Here is a 21,638-nt window from a genome sequence, read left to right on the forward strand (position 1 = left end):
ATTTGAAATTGAGATGATCTGTTTTCCCAACGAGTCCATGCTCATCACGGAAAAAGAAAACATTGATTTAACTGGAGTTCATACTGAAAAGCTACAATTGGCAACTTCCTAAGGCCCAAGCAATCTCAATGTTTATATTAATACATCCAAAGGAATCTAGTGGGTTGCCCCCAACTAGTAATTAGACAAACGCAAAGTTCTAAGACCAATTACTAAGACTCTCATTATCAAACTTTTCTCAACAACATTGATTATTTTATTTTGAGTTTGCAAAATATTTTTTCAAATCAAACAGAACATCTCAAGTCATATTCCTTTCTTTCTCTCGGAATATTTTCTCCATAACCAAAACGTTGCTTCTGCATTGCCTTCCACCAAGTCGAGAGAATTGAGACTTTGCATTCCACCTCCATTGGGGTTAGAAGAGTCAGAAAATCTCTTACTCTTCTTGTAACAGAGGTCATTTTCGCACCGCCTCCACTCCTGAAATGTCAGAGGATTCAGACAAAAACCTTAGAGATGGTTCAAATAGCGAAAACAAGCGATTTAAGGTGCATAATGGAAAATAGGGCAATGAAAAGAGGAGAGTGGAGAGAGGAACAAACGATGAAATGACAAAAATATGGGAGAAAATGATTTACGTTTTGCAACATGGAGAAAATAGGAAATTTATAGGATCCAAAACGACACCAATTTTACTTATTGGCAGAAATAGATGCCTAGAGAGTACACAATTGCCACACAAGTTAAGAGAGACTGTAACCCAAAAACTTAAAACCTAATAGATTTGGACACCCAATAACAACTTTGACAATCAAGATAAGCTGTCTAAAAATTTCTTAAGGTTTACCAGCAGCATGTTTTCTAAAAGAGCCCATATCAAATTAAAGTTTTTGAATACACCAGTATCAATAAAATAATTAAATTACAAATTTCTTTTGAGTATCCAACAAGTAACAACTACTTCCTCCTTTTGGTACACTACTACACAAGATTAGAGGGCTGTTAGCAAGTTCAGCAATCTATACAAAGCACATAATTGCATTAGCCATCCTCCTTTCTGTTTAACCCACTTCTTGTTCCCACACAACATTGCCAGCTAAAACATTTCAGGCAGCAGCTAGGTCTCGAACATTTCAGGCAGCAGCTCGGTCTCGAACATTTCAGGCAGCAGCTCGGTCTCAAACATTTCAGGCAGCAGCTCAGTCTCAAACATTTCGGCCATTTGGGTCGCCAGCAACATTTTATGCAGCTGGGTCTCCAACATTCTGGACAGCTTAGTCTACAACATTCTGGGCAGGAAGGTTTACCACATTCTAGGCATTTGGGCCGCCAGGAACATTTGATACAAGTACAACTAGGTCTTGAACAATCAGGGCATTTTGGTCGACATATTTTAATTCTGCAGCACCTGTTAGAAACTGAGGGCCTACGCAGACTCGGCCGGATCTTTTTGAGGCGGATTTCTGTGGTTATATTCTCCATTTCTTGGATAAATCTGCAAAGATGGCGGATGTAATCAGGGTAAAGCTCCAAGTTGCAGTGCCCACCTCCTTTAATCCATAAAGGCTCATATGGTTCCCTTGCCATTTTCCACAGCCCATTGCCATGTAACCAATTGACAACATCATCTTCCGTGCCCTGTAAATTTATCCAACCCCATTTCAACATAGGTTGTGAACAGGAAATTAGGACAGATAAATTACATAGAGCAGAATTGTTTGTTAGCTTGGCACATGCCAAAATCAAATACCAGCACTTACAAAATCAAAGTTTCTCCAAACAAAGCGAAATAGATGCTCCTCTTCCATGTTTGGAGATCAGAGATTTAGATCAACAATCCATTTAGTGCACACAAGTATTAAATATAATATGGGATCCACCATGTTTGGTTGACCGACTAAGGAAACAAAGGGTATGCTTGTTAATGTGTTTTGGGAGGTGTCTTTTGTTTTTGGTTTGAAAAAATGTTCATGTGTGATGTAGAGGCGAAAATTGTTTTTGTGTTTTTAGAAATGTTGTGTTTTGAGTTATTTGTTAATGTTAAAAACAATAATTTTAATGAATATGGACTAAGTTTCTTTTGTGTACATAGACAAGGCAAAGAAGAAGAGGGAAATATAAAGGCTATTCCTTGGTGACCACACAGCAGTTGTGGTGAAACTGAGAAAGAAAAAAGAGAACTTTTTCGGGTGAGAAAAAAGCATGTGTTTCCTTTACAAATGATTTAGAGTGCACACACAAATCACAAGAAAACTTGTGACTTTTATGCTTGTTTATTGAGAATTTATATCAGATTTATTTGAGGCATGAAATCTTCGATGCCATATTTTTGATGAGTTACTACATTATAAAATGGGAAAAATGCAAAGTCAGTCCTTGTGGTTTACCTGATTTGCAATAAGTTCTTTGTGATATCAAAATGAACTCAAAAGTCCCTGAGGTTTAAAAGTCAAGTTCCGTCCATTGGCTTAACATATTCTGATAGTGCGACACGTCAAAACCACTAAATTGTGACGCGTGTCCTATTTAAGTCAATGTCACACTAATAACATATGTTAAGTGGACGAAATTTGACTGTAAGAAGTAAATTATTTCTTGCGTACATTAGGGACCTTTGAGTTCATTTTGATACCATAGAGAGCTAATTGTGAAGTAAGTAAACCACAATGACTGATTTTGCATTTTTCCCTTATAAAATATTTAGAGAAATAGTTCTCAAGATTGCCTCCACTTGAGGTGTGCACCAAAAGTCGTGGGCATAAACTTGAGATACCCTTGAAACCTATTTTCTCATGATCTATTTAATACAAGCCTAAACCCTAAGAATCAGTTTACTAAAACGAAAAAGGAAAAATTTATAGGAATCTGAGTTTGGTTGTGGTTGATTTGTATATGCAGATTAGTTACTGAAATTTGCATATGCAGTTTTTTTTTTTGGAGGGGAGTTTGTTCTACAGATTTGTATGTTCTGTTATACTGCAGAGATAATGAAGGACAGTTAGATAGAAGAGGGGCTTGAGTTCTGACTGTACTCAAGTAATGTGTTTGAGTTTAGTTGTATAGTTGTTTGTAGTGCTTGTTGTAGGCTGTGTGGTGCAGTTTTTGGTCCAGCTTGGTTTAAGCTGGAGTGCTTTGTAACTCTTGTGCTTCTTTAATGAAATTTTCATTTTAAAAAAAAATGTTTCTAGGGTTGCTGCTTCAGACCAAGAGGGGAGCTTCAATCTAACGTGATTCTCCCACAGGAAAAGTAGTGTGGTGGTTTTCTTGAATCAAGATTTGTGAATGTTGAACATTGGCGCCTGGGAAGTCTTTATGTAAATACTTAATTCAAAATGTTAGGCCACCACCTTCACACAATAACTTAACCTAACAAATGTTAGAATATATGACTTCTATATTAGGTTTGAGTGATTTTCCATATTAGAGAATTACCCTAAAAAAGTGATTGTAATAAGATTTGATTACCTTTCTTATTTCACTCCACCTACATCATTTCCCCTATAAATTTGGTCATTTGTATTGCAAATATATACAAGTCAATAAGAGCAAAATATAACCCTAAAGGGCACTTCCCAATGGTGCACGTAGATCTCTAGGGCAAACCGCCTCAAAATCTCGACTCTCCTTTCTTACTGCGTCTGCCACATTTTCTTCCATTTTATAATTTATTATGAATTTCTAGACGGTACAAGAGCAACCTAATAACACCATATGACATTGAAACACTTCATGAAATGGCAGTGACGTCAAGGATTTGAGTGGGGAAAATTATAACACCCCCAAAAAGTTAGTTCCACATTAAGAATATGAACTGCCCACATGGTGTAGGTGAATTATAAAAAAGCTCATAGGTACTAAGTCCCATATTGCTTCCTTATCAAGTGGGATTGGGCTTTAAGTGATTCTAGGAAGCTCCCATTGCAACTTGACTAGTCTTTTTAGAGTAATAGCATACATGTGACTAGCGCTTTCCCAAGTCGTGACAAATGGTATTAGAACAAATATCATGAGTTTGAATCCTGAGTCCCACATTGGAAAGATATAACAAGTGTGAGTGCTAATATAGCATAGTCAGGCTCAAATTCATAAGCTCAAGCTGTTAAGTAGAGTAGTGTCCCAATATGCTATATTTTGAAAGACTCATGAAGGTGTCAACCTCCCTAAAAAAGGATATCATAGCCACTTTCTTGTGGACTCCAAACTTCTCCTTCCTTTTTCCGACATTCATCCTAATAGTGTCTCTCTCCTGGCATTCTTCCTGATGTTCCTCATAGCCTTCAACCATTGTTTACTTCGGATCAATGCCTTTCGAGCATTCTATCCAATCTATGAGAACATCAATTGGAAGTTCGAAGGCCGATCTACATAACACCACAAAAAGCAACCCAAATGGAGGTCTCACGCGCCAACACATGCTGCCTAAAGATTCTACCAGCATAGACGCGCTTCTACACATCACCAATAGTCTCGTGTGACTCGATTCGACCCAAATAACCCATTCTTCGGCCTATAGTTGGCCCTACCTCCAGTCTAGTTTGGCCCAATATTTCGGCCCTTGTCAGCCTAGCATCACGACCCAATTATCTGGCTGCTACTATCGGCCCATCGTGGTCCACCATTCAGACATCCATCGTCAACAGCCACTCTGTCCATCGATGGCCACCACCCAGTCCCTGTTCGGACCAACACCATCTCCTACTAGCATGACTAGATCCATTGCCTTGTTTCACACCCAAAATTGGCTTCATGTCGCACCTGATTCTAGCCCTATATGAGCTCACATCCAGCTTTTTGCCATTGCCGCACACGATCCCCATCTATTCATCAACGCATCTGAGGGCCGAACTCACACATATACATTTGTCCTAGCCACACCAGATCCACTTCAATTGAAAAAAAAAAAAAAAAAAAGAAGCTATTTTCTTTACAAACTCAAGCTAGACTCAAGCTTCTTCTACCTTGAGTTTGAGGAGGATGTCAGAATATAGGACACTTACGTATTAGGTTTGAGAGAGTTTCCTTACTAGAGAATTTACCATAGATGAGTGATTGTAATATCACTCCACCTACTTCATTTTCCTATAAATAGGATAATTTGTATTGCAAACATGTATAGGTCAATAAAAGCAAAATGCAGCCCTAAAGGGCACTTCCCAATGGTGGACGTAGGCCTCTAAGGCCGAACCACTCCAAAATCTCGCCCCCCTTTCTCTCTACTTCCACCATATTTTCTTCCATTTTATATTTTATTACAAATTTCTACAATAGATTTAGTCCCTACAATGTCATATTAACCACTAACTTTTGTCACTACTGCTCGATGTGAGAGTGGACCACTTAACCAATTAACCACTTACAAATGGATATCCCAACAAAATTTCCTCCTCCAAGAGTGAATCTTCTATCATACCATACCAAGCTCCACTTCTGCTAGCCAACCCCTTGAGTAGAAGCCTTTTCATAACAATTCAAATGCCAGTTACACCAAGAATCCAATGCTCACCACTAAAACTTTACTTTACATTTCCCTACTATGGAAGTCACCATCACCTCCTAGTAAAATTGCATGTATACGAGACAATCAGATTTAACGTGGTTTAGACTCCACGCCTACATCTAGGGAAACAACAACCAAAATCCACCATGGGATCACAAATGAAACTGCAAGATGGAGGGGCATAACAACATTCAAAAACTTACATGCAGCTATGAAATGAAAGTAGTGCTCTATGAGAAATTAATGAGTAACGGTGGGCACTGACTCGATTAGGTTGGAAATCACCCCTTCTGCCTTCCAACCCTGACAGAGGCAGGAATCGGTATGTCATTATCGAACTGACCCAACTTCTAAGGATTTTCGAGCTATCAGCGACCCCCTCATATCAAAAGGCAGGTTGGGCTTACTAGTGGTGGTTCGGCAACGGCAACGGCAACAGAGATACACAGTGAAGGCTATGATGTAAGGAGACAATGGAGGGAGCAAGCGAGAGGAAAGACTTAAATGAAGGGAGGTATGCTTGGAAAATGGTTAAGGTTTCTCAGAATAGGTTTATATATGGAAGCTAAACAACACCTTTTGCTATAAGGATATATATTTTCCTTGATGTAAATTCAATTTAGGATTGGGTCAGGTTTTTGGGTTTCCAACACTTCATTTCCAGCTTCCAACCTGACGTGGGCCAGAAATCAAAATTCTAAATAAGCAGATCGGGTCAGGTATCTAGGCTTATTCTGCAGCCATATCAATGAGTCTACTAACATATGTGAGATATATAAGGCTCGGGAACAATACTAGTTTCCTTATATATGATGCAAATGAGAGAATTAATATTAAAAGGTGTGTTTCATCATTCATGGTAAACCAGCAGTCAAATATAATACGATTAAGAGGTCACCAGCAAATTTCTACACTTTCAGATTGCATAGTCCCATAACTGTTTCCTCAAGATATCAATGAGATGATATTTCCCAAGATCTAAACCAATTGCTCCTGAGGAATGACTTTGTGAAATGGCCAGGTTTCGAGATTTCAACACAAAGGATGCCTATTACATGACAATGTACCCAACCTTGCATACAAGAAATTACTAATTGCCACAAGAAACCCTATTGCATCTGTTACCATGCCCTTTTTACTTAAATCACCCCCAAATCTCCCCTTTGATGCATATTAATAAATTCAAATACTTGCTATTTTCATAAGAACCTTGGCTTCCAACGAACATTCCAGTTGGTAATGAAACAAAACAGTACTTTTTTTTTCCAAGCATGCAACAAATAGTAATTGGAACATGGAAAGACCCTCTATACAACACACTGCAGCTTCCTCCAGATACAAATTCACAATTCTCAATCCTGTAAATTAACTCCACCATAACTACACTTCCGTCCATCAATGTAGTTCAAAAACCATGCCAAAGTAAATGAAAAGCAATCATCTGATCACATCCATGCCAATAGAGCTCTAAAAAAAAACAGACCGTGTGGTGAACCCAACAGAAGGAATTCACAGATTTCACTGATCACTTTGAGAACAACTTAAGAAACAGGACACCTTGAACCCATGTCTAAACATTATTCGACTTCTCCAATAAAGCATTCAATTTTACAGTATCACCCACAAATGTCCAAACAAAAAAGAAAGTTCCCCATGTCTGGCTGTACATACTGACCTTCATTAGTACCAAATGATACACCAGTGCTACTCGCAGAACACCTAATGAACCTTTCCACATCACCTCTCTCTGCAAGATTCTCTACCTGCTATTCAACCTACATTTTAACTCCATGTAACCTTTCAACATATGCTTTAGACTGCCTACTCCCTTACGGAGATATGATGTACTAGTAGCCATCAGATAAAAACCTAAATGATGAACAATCCCCTGTTTTCTTTTGTACATCAGTGTCAGACTCCTGCACTAGTGTCTGCATCCAATGCATTCAAGACATTTCACTTTTTAGATGTTTCCATTCAAACCTTTTGACTAATTTTCTATTATACTGAATATAACTTATGAAAAGATAAAGGACTAAATGGAAATGGTGCCATGTTTCATCATAACCAAAAACCAGACTACCTGGACTACTTGAACATCGGATATATTAGAATTCTACCTTTTGAGTATAATATTACAGTGATGCCAGGAAAATTATTTCATCAGACAGTTAGGATTATCCCATTTGTGGAAAAAGTTCTCATGTGTCAGAGAATTCATTCACAAGCTCAACTATATCATATACAATCATCAGATCAATTGATTCAAGTGGAAGGAGAGTCAAACATTTCTTCAGCCTTCAAGAACCATCAGCAAACAATCTTTCCAATAAAAATAGATGCATTCAAGTGGTTGTCCCCTTGAGTCACCAATTACAAACAAGCAAGAAAACTACTGGGTAAATAGAGCTCTATAATTATTAAACATGGCAAGAAACACTTACATGTATCACCAGCACCGGACACTTCACCTTCTTAATTTTGTTGATGTTCTGCACAAAATAGGATGGTTACTAGCTTCAAATGCAGCAGAAATAGCAACAAACCAGCACATAATGCTCAGTTCTAGCATATTAGTCATTATATAAGTCACAACATCTGTCATAAGAAACAGGTTTGAGCTCCTTACCTTATAAATGTCAAAGCAAAATGTGAACTTGACATGGCAGACGACACGAAGACCAGAAAGAATTGCACTGTGCAGAACTACGCCTCTGAGCCTCGGCAATTTAGCTGCCAAGTGCAGTGTTGGGCCACTTCCAACTGACTGCCCATACAAGATTAGGTCTTCCTGGCTAACTCCGTACTCGGTCTCAAGGCATTGATATACTGCTTCTATATCAGCATATGTATTGGATTCACTAGGCTGCATTTCATAAAGACAAAAAATGATTAATCACTTCAACCACTCGATCCACAAGGCTCAGAGATTCTCTAAAACATAAAATCTAACAAGAAAAACCAAAAAAATTATGCAAACTGGTAAATAGAAGGAAGAAAGGATCCATCAGGTCCATAGATCCCAACAAAGTTCACATAAACCATGAAGCCAACCTGATCAGATGATTCAACATTGAGGCTATCAGTATATAGAAAATTTTCATCTAGATAATATAAGGACCGACTGACCAAACCAAGCTGACAATATACATGATGCATCCACTTTGTAGTAGAGTTCTGAAGTATACAAATAAGACGATTTTAGATACATCAAAATCATCCATCACATTTTTCATTAGGTTGTAAATTGTTCATGATTCTAACCGAATGCCTAACTTTTCTTAAAATTGCTTCATATCTTGATTGAGAATGTATGCCTCATTTGCTTATGCATTTCTTTTATTGGTCAATTATACATGATAAGTCTCAACAGTCCTCATTCATTGTCCATTCCTCTTACTGACTTCTATAATGTGAATAAGGTAGTGCACCTCATAAATCAGCATACCATTACCAACTGATGTCACCGCTAACAAGTAAGAAAGTCAAGGAGGACTATGATGAAACTGCATAGTATAGTACAGCTCAGACTGAATCATAGCCTACCTTACCCGTAGAAGCTCCATAGCCAGAATAGTCATATCTGCATCATAAAATTCAGATGGAAGATATTAACATAAATCCAAATGGCAGGAGAGAAGCAGGAACTACAAAATTAAGGGCCCTGTTTGGGATTACGTTTGAGAGGCCTAAAAATGCTTTTAACACTCAAAAAGTCCGTTTGAAGAAAAAAGTTTTTGTTTGGTAAAAATATTAAAAGCGCTTTTAAGGGTCAAAAAGCCTAAAAATGACAAAAACGAACTTTTAACAAAAGCTTAAAAATAAAGCTTTTGCCAAAAAAACTCTTTTTGATTTAAAAACTCTATTTCTTAAACACAATTCCAAACAGACACTAACTAAAGCTTAAATTCATCACATTGTACCTAAGATTAGTTCAACATGGAAAGCAAATCCCTCTAAATAAAAGCGTGTTAATCAAGTCGATAACAAGATCACAATTTGGATTACAATAACGCCTTTAAAGCAGAAACAAAAGGTTATATTCATTCAACAAAAATGAGAGAAAATTCAGGACTTTCAAAATTTTCCAGAGTCATAGTCACATGAAAAAATAGAAAGATAAGACTAGAATTTTCCAAGATCTAAATCAGAGTAAAATCGGTGCATCATATGACAAGAAAAAGTAGATCTTGGAAAGTTCAAAATATTTCGAGTTGGCTATTCACGCCATAAAATCTTACAGATCTCAAAAAGCACAGAACACCCAAAAAAAAAAGATAAATACAAAGCCATGCCCCATCCAAGCAAAAAAAATTTTAAAAATAAAAATTCAACTACTTTATACTGGAAGGGAAAGTAAAAATGAGTGCCAAAAAGAAAGGCGGAAAGAGACTGGTGAGAACTAATGGCAACTCCAGGGAAACTATTACACCAACCTTCTTCACTTTCACCTTTTCATTGTGCAAAAAAGAAAATGCCATTACCCACTAACACCTTGAGAAGAAAAGTTATTGGTCAGAAGATCGAACAACCTATCATCTTTACCAATAACAGATCTAGCCCAACAAAACCAGTTCCAAAAAGACTACATTCTCACTAGAAAAGACAGTAAATGAAAAATCAATCTCAATCACACAAACCACCTCGCTTATAAAAAAAGAAAAAACAACAACAATGGAAGGGTAGAGAGGCATCAAAGCCATGAAACAAAGATTTATGCTTTTCATAAAATTAAAAAAAAAAAAAAAAAAAAAAAAAAAAAAAAAAAAAATTGTAAGATTTTTAAGTGTAAACCCCATGATAGATGGCTACACAACAAAAGAAAGAAAACCCATTATCCTGCATCTTACATATATTAAAACAAAAACAGAGGGACTAACCCCATGAGGTTAACTCTGAGATTGACTTTGAGCTGCACAAAGAGGTCATAGAGCTGGCCAAGGTCAGCAGCATTGCCGTGGGAGTAAAGCAAGGTAAGGCGAGCACATGGATTCCTCAGATAAAAAGCAACAATCTTATTGCCACGCTTAGTATCAATCAGCAACACGTCCAAGGAATTGTCGTCAGCGAGAGGAATCGGCATCGACGGTGAGGAAGACGACACCACGGTGAGCTTGCCATCGTCTCGTTTCTTGATCTGATACGTGGGCGGCGATGGCGGAAAGAAGGCGAACTTGGCCGCCAGCTGAGAGACCATGCAACCCATTCACCCCCCAAGAAGATGGATATGAAGAATCCAAATTCATTGAAGCATGACCAATCTGGAGCGCATGTGTACACACACACACACACACACAGAAAATGTGAGCGTAGGGGTTTGTGGGTTTTCTTGAGGGCTTTCGTGTATGTGCGTATGTGGAGGACTGGAAGAGTGAGCTGGTTTTGTGGGTCTTCTTTGAGCCTCTGATAGGATGGGAGAGAGAAAGAAGAAAGCAGAGAGAAACAGAGTGTGGTAATGGTGGAGAGCCAGAAAAGGTAACAGTGGTGAGTTTTTTCTCAAATACTGGTATGCATTTGTCTAACTAGATTTGTACAAAACGGGGCTGGATTTTAATGGCGGATGACATTTTACACACTTTCGTTGCGTGTTCGTTTGTGTGTATCAGTGAATAATGAAAGAGGCAGAGGATTGTTAAGTCGGTGTTTAGAAACAGTGTGGAGTGAGAGGGTGGCAAGAGAGAGAGAAAACTTGCACCTTTTTTTCTCAGAGAGAGAGAGAGAGAGAGAGAGTGGTGGAACAGTGTACAGAGCCTTAACTCACTTCAAAGATTTGAGTTTTAATTTATGTGCATGACTTCATTGTCTGTCAGGCGTACAGGGAAGCGAGTCAATTTTGTATCTGATATCTCCTCCCCCTCTGCTACAAGACATTTTTAATTTTTGGCCAGTTTATCAGTTTTATGCATACTCTCTTGTGTGTATAAAACCAAGCTACTCTCTGCTTTTTGCTGACACCTGTCTTTTTCTAATGATTTGTTTGAGTGAGTTTTTTTTTTTTTTTTTTCTAAAGGAATTTTTTAGAGGGAATTTTGTTTTGGAGAAAGTTTTCGCTTTATTAAATTAATGTATTTAAAATACGTATAAGTTGTACATGTATGTCTAAAAGTGGATGTGAAAAGTAAACATATTAGTTTAATAAATTGAATTGAAAAAAAATTATTTTAATCCAACTTAAGCCTGGTTGTGTTAAAAAATATATTTAAGGAAATTAAAAATATTTTTTAGTAGTTAGCTTGTACAAAAAATCAGTGATGAAGACAACCGCAGTCAATAGCCTCCGATGACTTTCAGCAACCTTTGACGATGATGATCGGCCACTTTCGACAACCTCCGGTGGTGGTAGCATTGAAGGAAAATAATCTACAAGATAAAGTACATGGAGAAGAAGGTCAAGTATTATGAATCAATAAGGAGAAGTTCTAACTCGAAAATTTGTTAATAAAAATTTATTTAAAAAAAAAAACAAAAGAAGAAGAAATCATTTTACTCAGCTTAAATGAGGTTTTCCTAGTCAACCGAAAATGTTTTTGATTTAATTAAGATTTTCAGTCATACTAAACATCGAAAAATATGAAAAATCTTTTCTATAAAAGGTTTTACATCGAAACAAACATAGACAAAAAAATTTGGAGTAATTTCACTGAAGATCTCTGAACTTCCACTCGATTTGACAAACCTCCCAAACTTTAAAATCTCTCAGTTTAATCCTCTGAACTTTCAATTGCTCTCAATTTGATCCTTTCCGTCAAATTTAACAGTTAGAAATACCAAAATATCTTCGATTTTTTTTTTTTTTTTAATAAAAACACGTTTTAAAATTAAGGGTAAAGTTGAAATTTTATAAAAAAAAATTAAAAAAAAAAAAAAAAATCAGGGGGTATAAACGTTATTTAACGTTTAAAATCTGATAGAGGGGTTCAAATTTATTACAATTGAAAGTTCAGAAGACTAAATTAAAAGATTTTAAAGTTTAGGAGGATTTGTCAAATTAGGTAGAAATTCAGGAGTTTTCAGTGAAGTTACTCCAAAAAATTTCCTTCTCTCCATTTTGTTTTTTACTATTAAAATAAAAACGTTAGCAAAGAATTTAAAAGTACATTAAAAAATATTTGTTTATCTTTATGTCATATCAAAATATATATTTTTTAAACACGCCCCAAAATAAAATTAGCAAAAGAGTCCTTTATGTCTGTTACTTTGTTCATCTTTTGTTAAGAGGGGATGTGTTTTGACTTTCATTGGGGGATTGTAGATATAAAGGAAGAATCTCAATGTCCTCCCTTATGATTTTCGATAAAATGTCATTGATTTCTACCTTGTTTTCTAAGAAGTCATCAATTTCATGCTTGATTGATTAACATGTCGGTTAGACATAATCATGTTATCAACTGTTCTTCAATAAAAAAAGGGGGATGAAAATAAAAAAAGAAAAAGAAAAAGTCATGGGAATATCAAAATTAGAGAAAGAAAAGTGGCCGATTGGATTAAAAAAAGGGCCACTAGGGTGATTAATCAGAATTGGATTTTAGTGCTTTATACTAATTTGGCAGGTTAGGCAAAATATTTTCATGGCATTTTGCCCGTTATAGAGATTTGTGAATAAGTACGAGAGTGGTGCAGGGCTACTACATAGATTTCCAAGCAACACATAATATCATGGTACTTGCCTCTGCAGTAGAGTAGCAGGTTTTTGCTGTAAAGATTCCTCTACATTTCACCCCCTCTCCCCTTTTTTTCTTTTGTGGGCTTTGAATTTAATTATTTAAGAGTACATCCACATGCCTTCTTTATTGTGTCATTACTTATTAATAACAAGAGAGAGAGATATTCCTCCATCTTTCATTTTTTTTAAAAAAAACAAAACAAAATACCATTAAATATGTAGATTTAATAATAATAATAATAATAATAAGAGATGGATGAGAGATGTCTAAATTTTAGTTAAATAATCATTTTTTTTAGTTATTAATTTTTTTTTTTTTAAAGTACTTATACCTGGCTTAAAATTTTAACTATTATTTTTATTTTTCTATTTAAAATGTTATTTATTTATTTACTTTTCATATTCATTAAGAAAAGATAACAACATTGTTTTTTTAATTAATATAATTGAGGATTTGTTGAGTTATAATGCTTAGCAAAAAAAACCACTAAACCAGGGCAATTTCGCCACCCACAAGCAATACCCAAATTGAAACACATTTCTATTACCCATTTTCTCTAATTAGCAAAACCCATTTTTAAAGAAAGAAAGGAAATAGAGAGGCACAAAACTTCACCTAAAAGATGGTGGCTTCGGGCGATGACTTTCTGCTGTGGCTTTGGCGGATTCCGATAGTAGAGTTGTGCTGAAGAGGTGGTGGGTATTTTAGGGCTAGAACTGTGGGGTATCGTGGAAAGGAAAAACTAGGAAGAGATGTCTTTGGGTTGTTTGGGTTTATATTTATTTTTATTTTTTTTAGAATAAGATCCGGCGCTTTTGTAATTATTATATTTAGAATTTTTAAATAATGTGTCAATATTTTATTGGATGCCGTAAAAGTAAGATGTTTCACGCCATCCTATAAGAGGACCACCCTTATTACATATACTATTAATAAAATAAAAAGATGGTCATAAAATCTCTCGAGATCATCTTGATTTCAAAATTAAGAGGATCCTATTATTCGAGCCCTTAATATTGCCAAAATACTGTTATATCTATTTGTGTCTTTTAAATTTATACTTTTTATATTGCAAGAGGTTCGATAATTTGCTTATTTTGAACTTTCCCTTTAATGGTTGCGACAAATATTCGGTCTTAACATTTGAAATTTTCCCTTTGCAATGTTCAATATCCATAGCAACCAAAAAAAGAGAGAGCAGATAAAAGAGGAGGGGTTATAAGAGTCTCAAAGTAATATATATATATATAAACTTTTGGATTTAAATTTTCAAAATTTCATAACCATCAACAAACAATTCAAAATATAAAACATTTTTTAGAAAACTTTTCATACCTTCTTATAAGAATATTTTGAAAAAAAAAATGTGCTTAATTTTTTTGTAATGATTACATTTTTCTCATAAGGATTAACAAATAACTAAAAACATTTTTTATAAAACTTTTTTAAACATTATTATAGGAATATTTTGAGAAAGATAATAACTTTAATAAAGTCATGGTGTAAACTTGGTGTTTTGCACCCTTCAATTGAAAGCATACACCTCAGCTTCAAACACAAAAAAAATAATATAACCCTTCACGCCAAATAATTTTTATTTATTGACAAAATACTCATTGATAAAACAATCGAATCCACCATTTTGGTTGGTTTTTGAGTCTTAGGTGTGCGAGGGCTCAGAGGTAGGTAGGGGTTCGGTGGTGAGTGCATGGTAGGATTGATTTAAATTAAAGATACGATGTCTTCATTTCCATTGCAGTTGGTGTTTTTACCTGATGTGTCAAATTTATATTGAATGCTGTAAAAATAAGTTTTACACCACATCCGAATAGAAGTGACTTTCTTTAAGAAAACATATGCTTAATTTCAGGTGTAACAGCTAAAATATTACTTAAATTTTTTCAAGAAAATAAAGAAGATTAGAGATGGGAGGCCACACGGCCACCTCTTCTTTCTTTTCTTTTTTTTTCTAAGCGAAAGGATGGGAAGGGGCGACCAGTGTAATTTTTCCTTTGAGCGTGACCATCGGGTTCCCACCCGTTGTGGAATGTTCGATTTGAGCCATAACTACTATCTGGGAATGCGAGTCTGTCATCACAACCCCACCAAAGTACAAGCTAATAAAACCCCTTCTTAGTAGCTTCAGGTTCATGCAACTACTATCGCAAGCAAATTTGAACACGCGGCTACAAGAAAGAAAGGAGGGGACTTAACCCCTGCAGCAAGCCCTCTCCTTAGTTGGGGGTGGCTACAGGACAATCACAATAACTATTTATTTATTTTTTATAGGTAAGAAGTCAACTTTATACCTACTTTTTCTCTTTCTCAAAATAAGCACTTTTAACTTTTGTATAGCACCCGTGTAAGAAAAATAAATAATATAATGAACGGTCAAGATTTAAAATTGGAGCAGTGCATTTGAATGGAGAAATTTTAAGAGTTAATAAGTTCCTCATATTTTACCCATATTCCTTTATAATCAACCATTTGATTTGTAGACTTATGTATATCCCACATAAGTAAATGGTGGATCCCATAAATCTAATAATTAATTGTAAGAGAATATGGATCAAATATGGAGAACTTATTAATTTATAACATTTCTCTTTATGCGCCTCGTATTTGTTCAAACAGAACGGCATCTCCACGTGGCAGTGCCACGTGGAATGGTAGGCGAAGATGGCCTACCAATATTTGATATGCCAAGCTCATTTGAACGATTAGAATTTGACACATGAGTAAATGAGAATCGACATTCAATTTAACGTAGCTGCCATGCGTTTGTTCAAACGAGGTAAAATTTTAAAGTGCGATTCAAGTTTCTTAAAACGTGAAGGGAAATTTCACTATCATCCAAGAACCAAAGAGAGAGGTCAAACTTTATTGACTCTCAATGTTTTTATTTTGGTATTTTGAGTTTATTAGTTGGTTTGTTGATCTATTGATGTTTTGATGAGAGTGGTTGTTTTGAGGAAATGCTTGAATATGTGTTTTGATTTTTGTTTGGATGTTGTAATTGTTGAGTTTGACTGTTTGAGGTTGTGGCGTGTTGTATGGCTGATGATAATTTTGTGGTTATTGTGATATGGTTGTTCGAGAAAAAAGAGAGAATGGAGGTTAGGGTTTTTGTTGAAAAATAGAAGTTTGTTCCTAAATAATATATATCATATGAGATTTATTGATTTTGAAAATGTGTCATCAAGTCAATGAAGCATTTCTCTTTTATTATCATTGCTCTTGATGAAATTTGAAACAAGCCAATAATTTTTACACTGACTAATGAATTCAATATGAACCCAAAACAAAATTAGTGTTAAGGTTAAATCGTTGACGTATATAGTTTTATACTCATGTATCGGCACAATCTGAACTCGATACATGACACTACGATTATCAGTTTTTGACACGACCTGCAACCTCGACATAAATCTAATACAAAACTAAAAGGTTAAGATTGATAAGTCTGATCAATTTAATTAAATAGATTAAATTACGATTGATATATATAACTTTATACTTATTCCTCGATACCGAGATTAGCCCCCCTAATCTCTCCATTATTAATTGATGTAATGCCTCAACATGTCACCATTTGATTTGAGTTGATTGTTGAGTATAGAATCAACGGAATATGGACAGTGCACAGAAGTTGCATCCCACCAAGACTCAATTGCATCAACATGCGTACCTTATCTCTTATGATCTTATCCACTTGTAGTAGGGTCTAGTACGCCCGGTCTTGATCAGGTGCTTCCAAACGCTCAGATCAAACAACAAATGTAGGGTCCAGATTTCCCCACCTGGGTGAGGACTTGTTGCTTCAATCTCCAAGCAGCTCTACCAGAAAGCAGCAATTGTCTCCCCAGTATGTGCCACTGAGCCATCTTCTGATGGTGGGTTCCTGTTGTAGTTTCCAAGGGTCATCCTTATTTTTGATTTGTTTTTGACTTTGTGAAATCTTCATGGGGACCCCATCATGAATCGGATGGCGATGCTGATGCCTCACCAAACTGATCATTCTCTCACATTTTATACATCTGACGGCTCTAGGGTCCCCACCTGCCTCACTCACTCTTTCCACGCCTGCCACGTGTGGGCATGGGACGTTTAGCCTACCCAATCTTGCCCCATTAGAGTGTTTGAAGAATTTTTTTTTTTTTTTTTTTAAATGGTACTCTTCCTCTTGGATGAATCTAAATTTTGAGTAAATGCTAATTCTAGAAATAATATTTTTATTTTGTGATTGTTTTATGTGGTTAATATGATAGTCTTAATTAATTTTTAGATTGGTCTTTATTAAAAAAAGATATTTGGTGAGATTGTCATGTCAGCATTCTGAAATAGTTATGAGATAAAAATGTGGTATATTAATTATAAATTTTTTTTGTTAGTTTGGAAATGAGACTTTGATAATTATGTAAGAAAAATGCTAGAACACACACTCTTATCATACCTTTATTTTATTGGGCTGGCCTAACAAACTTATTTATTTATTTATTTTTTAAATTATTGTATTTTAACAAGTGTTGGTCTAGGAGTTTATAAGTGTTGTTATTGTGCATAACAATGATGAATAATATGGAATCGAAAAGAGAGATTAAGAGAGAGTCAAGACACAGATTGACGCAATTTGGCAAGGTGCCTATGTCCACAGGAGAGTGCGGCTATTTTTCTATTATTAATGATTCAGGATTATAACATAATATGAAAAATCCTAATTATACAGATGTATTTTAGCCACTTCGTCTACTCGGCCAACCACTAGTATTCCAATATTACTCTCTTCCTGAAAAATATTAGCCACTAGTTCTAACAATAAGTATTGTCATATGTCCTCAAGAGATAGCTCAATCGGTTAGAGACCACGCCTTATGAAGTAAAAGTCACTAATTCGAATCCCCCCTCCCCCTCTTGTGTGGATATATATATATATATATATATATATATATATATATATATATATAAGTATTGTCATATCAGTATAGTGAAATAGAGGTTGAGATAAAGGTACGTATGATACTTATCATTACTCATTATGTATGTAAACTCACATAAATTAATGAATGGAGATTGGCATCTTTACAAGTTTCTTGTGATACCCAACTGAGAAAGCCAGGAATGGAAAGCTTTCCCTCTACTTTGATCTGAATTTTAATTGATGAACCTTTTTTTTTTTTTTTTTTGTTTCCATTCTATATTTGTATAATAAATTCCCATCTTGGCTAAACAATAAACAAAATCATCATTATTTTTTTTTTCTCCCTTTTGTTTCCTGTTTCTAAAACAAAAAACTTTAATGAACAACTCAAAACACAAAATACTCACAAAATACTTAAAATTGTTTTTACTTTTATGTCACATCAAAACGTTTTATTAAAATATACTCCAAATCATTAATCTTATTGGTGTTAAGAAAATGAGCAACCATTATGAAAGGGTCCCCCTCTTACATTGAGGAGAAAATTTCATGCTTCCCAAAGGAGAAAGTCAACAATCAAGTTGGAGGGACACCTCAAGTACCCAGAGGAATTCTGAAGTTAATTTCCAGTCCACTAGGAAATAGAATAATAATTTCCTGTATCAAACTAATTATAAAAGATTAAGAATAATAATAAGATAGAAACATAAGTGGATTAAAAAATTGTAAAACTGTAGTGGACATGGAAATAATCACAAATTTTTACCTGAAATGGAGGAAATTAAGTTAGACATTTTGCTTTATAGATGTGCTTAATTAGCAACTAATTGCTTTATAGATGTAATTAATAAGTCACCCTACACTAGGAGAGATAATTAGTAATAAAATAGCATATTTATGAAAAAAAAAAATTCAAATAAAATAATCCTCTAGGATATTGACATGAGCTTTATTTATAGGCCAAAATAATCATCTTCTAAGAAAATTAGGATTTAATAATAATAATAATAATAATAATAATAATAATAAAAGAATATGACTCCTAGTTCTAAGAGGATACACAATCCCACTAAAAAGATATTAGAATTTATAATCTTAAAACTAGATTAATGCTTGAGAGCTAGGATCATTTTTTTTCGAAATTCATCAGGAGAAAGTGACGTGGAATGGCAAATGGTAATATAAAAGAATAAATGCAAAATTACTCTTTTGTCATCCTACATTACTTTTTTCCGAAATTCCGGAAAAAGTGTTGCTTTCAAGCATTACTCCTTAAAATAATTAGGATATCAACAATATACGTCTTGAAACAAACTTGGAGATACATAGGTAAAAATTGGGCTTCACCATGATTAAGGAGCATCAAATAAATGTTTAAGGTAATTCCAAACAAAATTTACATTTGTATACTTGATTAAGGCAAAATGAAGTTAATCAAAGGTATAGCCAAGTCTTCTCCTCTTGTCGAGCAAACATCCCTTTTGGGACTAAGCAAACACCCTTTTGCCCCCACGTACGTGAACCATTTAGGAGGAGGGAGAAGCAGAAGCCTCCCTTCCTCTCTCCCCTCCCCTCCCCCTGCTTTTCCCCTACTACTGATCTTATTCTCTCTTCTTTTCTTTTGTTAGAGCTGGGACTTTAGATCTATCACCGTCCATTCTCCTCCGCCATTCACGTGCTCTTCCCCAGTCTCCTCGCCGTTGACCAACCTCGTGCCACCCTCCATCCTGCCCTCCCACTAACACGTGTGGCCTACGCACCGCTTAACTTTAGATCTATCACCGTCCGTTCTCCTCCACCATGCACGTGCCCTAGTCTCCTCGCCATTGACCAACCTCGTGCCACCCTCCGTCCTGCCCTTTCATTGACACGTGTGGCCAACGCGCTGGTTCCTTGTTAGCGGTTATTAGGTATTAAAAAATCTCATGTAAAATCCTAAAAATTAGGATAGCTTTTCAAAGTGGCAGAACTTAAAGAGAGATCAGTGGTAGACCACATTGACATACGGCACATTCCTCAGCATGATATGGTGTAGCAATATTGGTATCTGTACACTATCAAGAAAGATATGAAATTATGTTTCCCTTGCATGAGAATGTGAGATCGATGCACCTCGTTCATGCAACATTAAAATGATTAACAAAATAATATTAATTACATAAACAAAGCCAGCAATGTCTTGTCTTGACGAGGAACCTTATCAGCCCTACATGGGGGTCAGAGTTGTTTGCGTGTTTTTATATTTAAATATCAGAGACTGTCTCTCTTGCTTAGCTTACTCTTCTTGTAATCCATGAGAAAACAAACACGAAGACGTGTATTAAAGTATTTTATCTGCTTCTTTTTTTCTTTTTTTATATAAAAAGAAATGAAAGATATAGTGGCCGGGAGAGTGCATGTGATGATCTTCCCCTGGCATAAGAAATAAACACCAAAAAGAAGAGACAAAAGCAAAGTTTGAGGAACTGGACATCTAGAGATTCAAAGTTTTTAGTCTTATTAGATCCCAAGCACGGCTTCTTGTCTTTTACACCTTTTAACACGTGAGGCGCAAAATTAATATGTTACTTACAAATTGATTTTTTTTTAAATAATGTTATATACCATACCAAATCCCACAAATATTCCAATCTACCATTGGATCAACTATCGTTAAAAAAATAAAAAAGAAAAAAGAAAAAAGAAAAGAACCAAAGGTAGATTATCGTTGGAAGGTCAACATAGTAAGATACTTGTGAATATTGGTATCAATGTATGATATATAACATTACTATTTTTTTCAAGATCAAAAATTGAGAAATGCCAGAAACTACTCTCTTATCTTATAACTATCATACTTTACTAATGTGGCATTGTCAATCAGCCATTGTTTAAAAAAAAAAAAAAAAAAAAAAAATTCAATGGCTGATTGACAGTGCAATATCAGCAAGTGAGATAAAAGTGTGGTGTTTAACATTACTTGAGAAAAATACTAGTAGGCTTGAGTTGTTAAGTTTCGTATTAAAGAATACCCACAAGATTTTCATCAGAATCCCCTCCATTGTATCTTTTTTTTTATTTTTTATTTTTTTAAAAAAGTGAAATGGAGAATATTTATTTTATGGCCAAGATTTTGTTTTGTTGTATCTAACCATACACATGGTGCTATCTCATTTAAAAATTCTAAATGACGCAATAACATATTCACTATTCAGGCAACATATAAGTTGACAGATCTATAAAAATTTTAAATTTATAGACTTAAAATTTTTCAATCGAAGTCTACCATATGTCTCTCAAACAAAAAGCAGCAAACATCTCTCGTAATGGCATGTGAAGGAAAAATAAGTGGGCCTTTGGCGGCCAATTCTAAGATCCAGCCTCAATTTGAATGGATTATCTTAATCAATAAAATTCAAACTAACCTTTAAGTTTGCCACTACTACAATTAGCTCCTCCTTTTAAATATAGGGAAAAAATTAAAAAAAAAAAAATTCAAATAATAATCTATATATTTTAAGTAAGATTATTAGAAAGATAACGTAATCGGGTAAACCAAAAGCCATTTTAAGACTCA

At 35.1% G+C, this 21,638-nt stretch overlaps 1 protein-coding gene across 2 annotated transcripts; it reads right to left on the reverse strand.

Annotated features, from left to right (window-relative positions):
• Nucleotides 1–93: 93 nt before the first annotated feature.
• LOC132173332 (alpha/beta-Hydrolases superfamily protein) lies at nt 94–11,281 on the reverse strand. Of its 2 annotated transcripts, none has more exons than XM_059584808.2 (5): nt 10,381–11,281; nt 9,047–9,083; nt 8,130–8,366; nt 7,945–7,992; nt 94–483 (listed from the first exon to the last, which is right to left on the reverse strand). In XM_059584808.2, the coding sequence occupies exons 1-5, from the start codon at nt 10,704–10,706 to the stop codon at nt 307–309; spliced, it is 825 nt and encodes a 274-aa protein (XP_059440791.1). In that variant the 5' UTR covers nt 10,707–11,281; the 3' UTR covers nt 94–306. The 2 variants fall into 2 exon arrangements, with proteins under 2 accessions (XP_059440791.1, XP_059440788.1); XM_059584805.2 differs by lacking the exon at nt 94–483 and adding an exon at nt 859–1,641 and having other exon boundaries at nt 10,381–11,276.
• Between the last annotated feature and the right edge of the window lie 10,357 nt (nt 11,282–21,638).

The sequence above is a fragment of the Corylus avellana genome, chromosome 3 (assembly GCF_965113065.1).
Source record: "Corylus avellana chromosome 3, dhCorAvel1.hap1.2, whole genome shotgun sequence".
Taxonomy (NCBI): domain Eukaryota; kingdom Viridiplantae; phylum Streptophyta; class Magnoliopsida; order Fagales; family Betulaceae; genus Corylus; species Corylus avellana.

Excerpts from the sequence above, each read along its gene's own strand:
- LOC132173332 (XM_059584805.2), bottom strand. The coding sequence starts at position 10,706 with ATGGGTTGCATGGTCTCTCAGCTGGCGGCCAAGTTCGCCTTCTTTCCG. Across the intron at positions 9,084-10,380 it reads CTCAGAGTTAACCTCATGGG|ATATGACTATTCTGGCTATG; the intron begins GTTAGTCCCTCT and ends TTTATGATGCAG. Across the intron at positions 1,642-7,944 it reads GTCCGGTGCTGGTGATACAT|GGCACGGAAGATGATGTTGT; the intron begins GTAAGTGTTTCT and ends ATAAATTTACAG.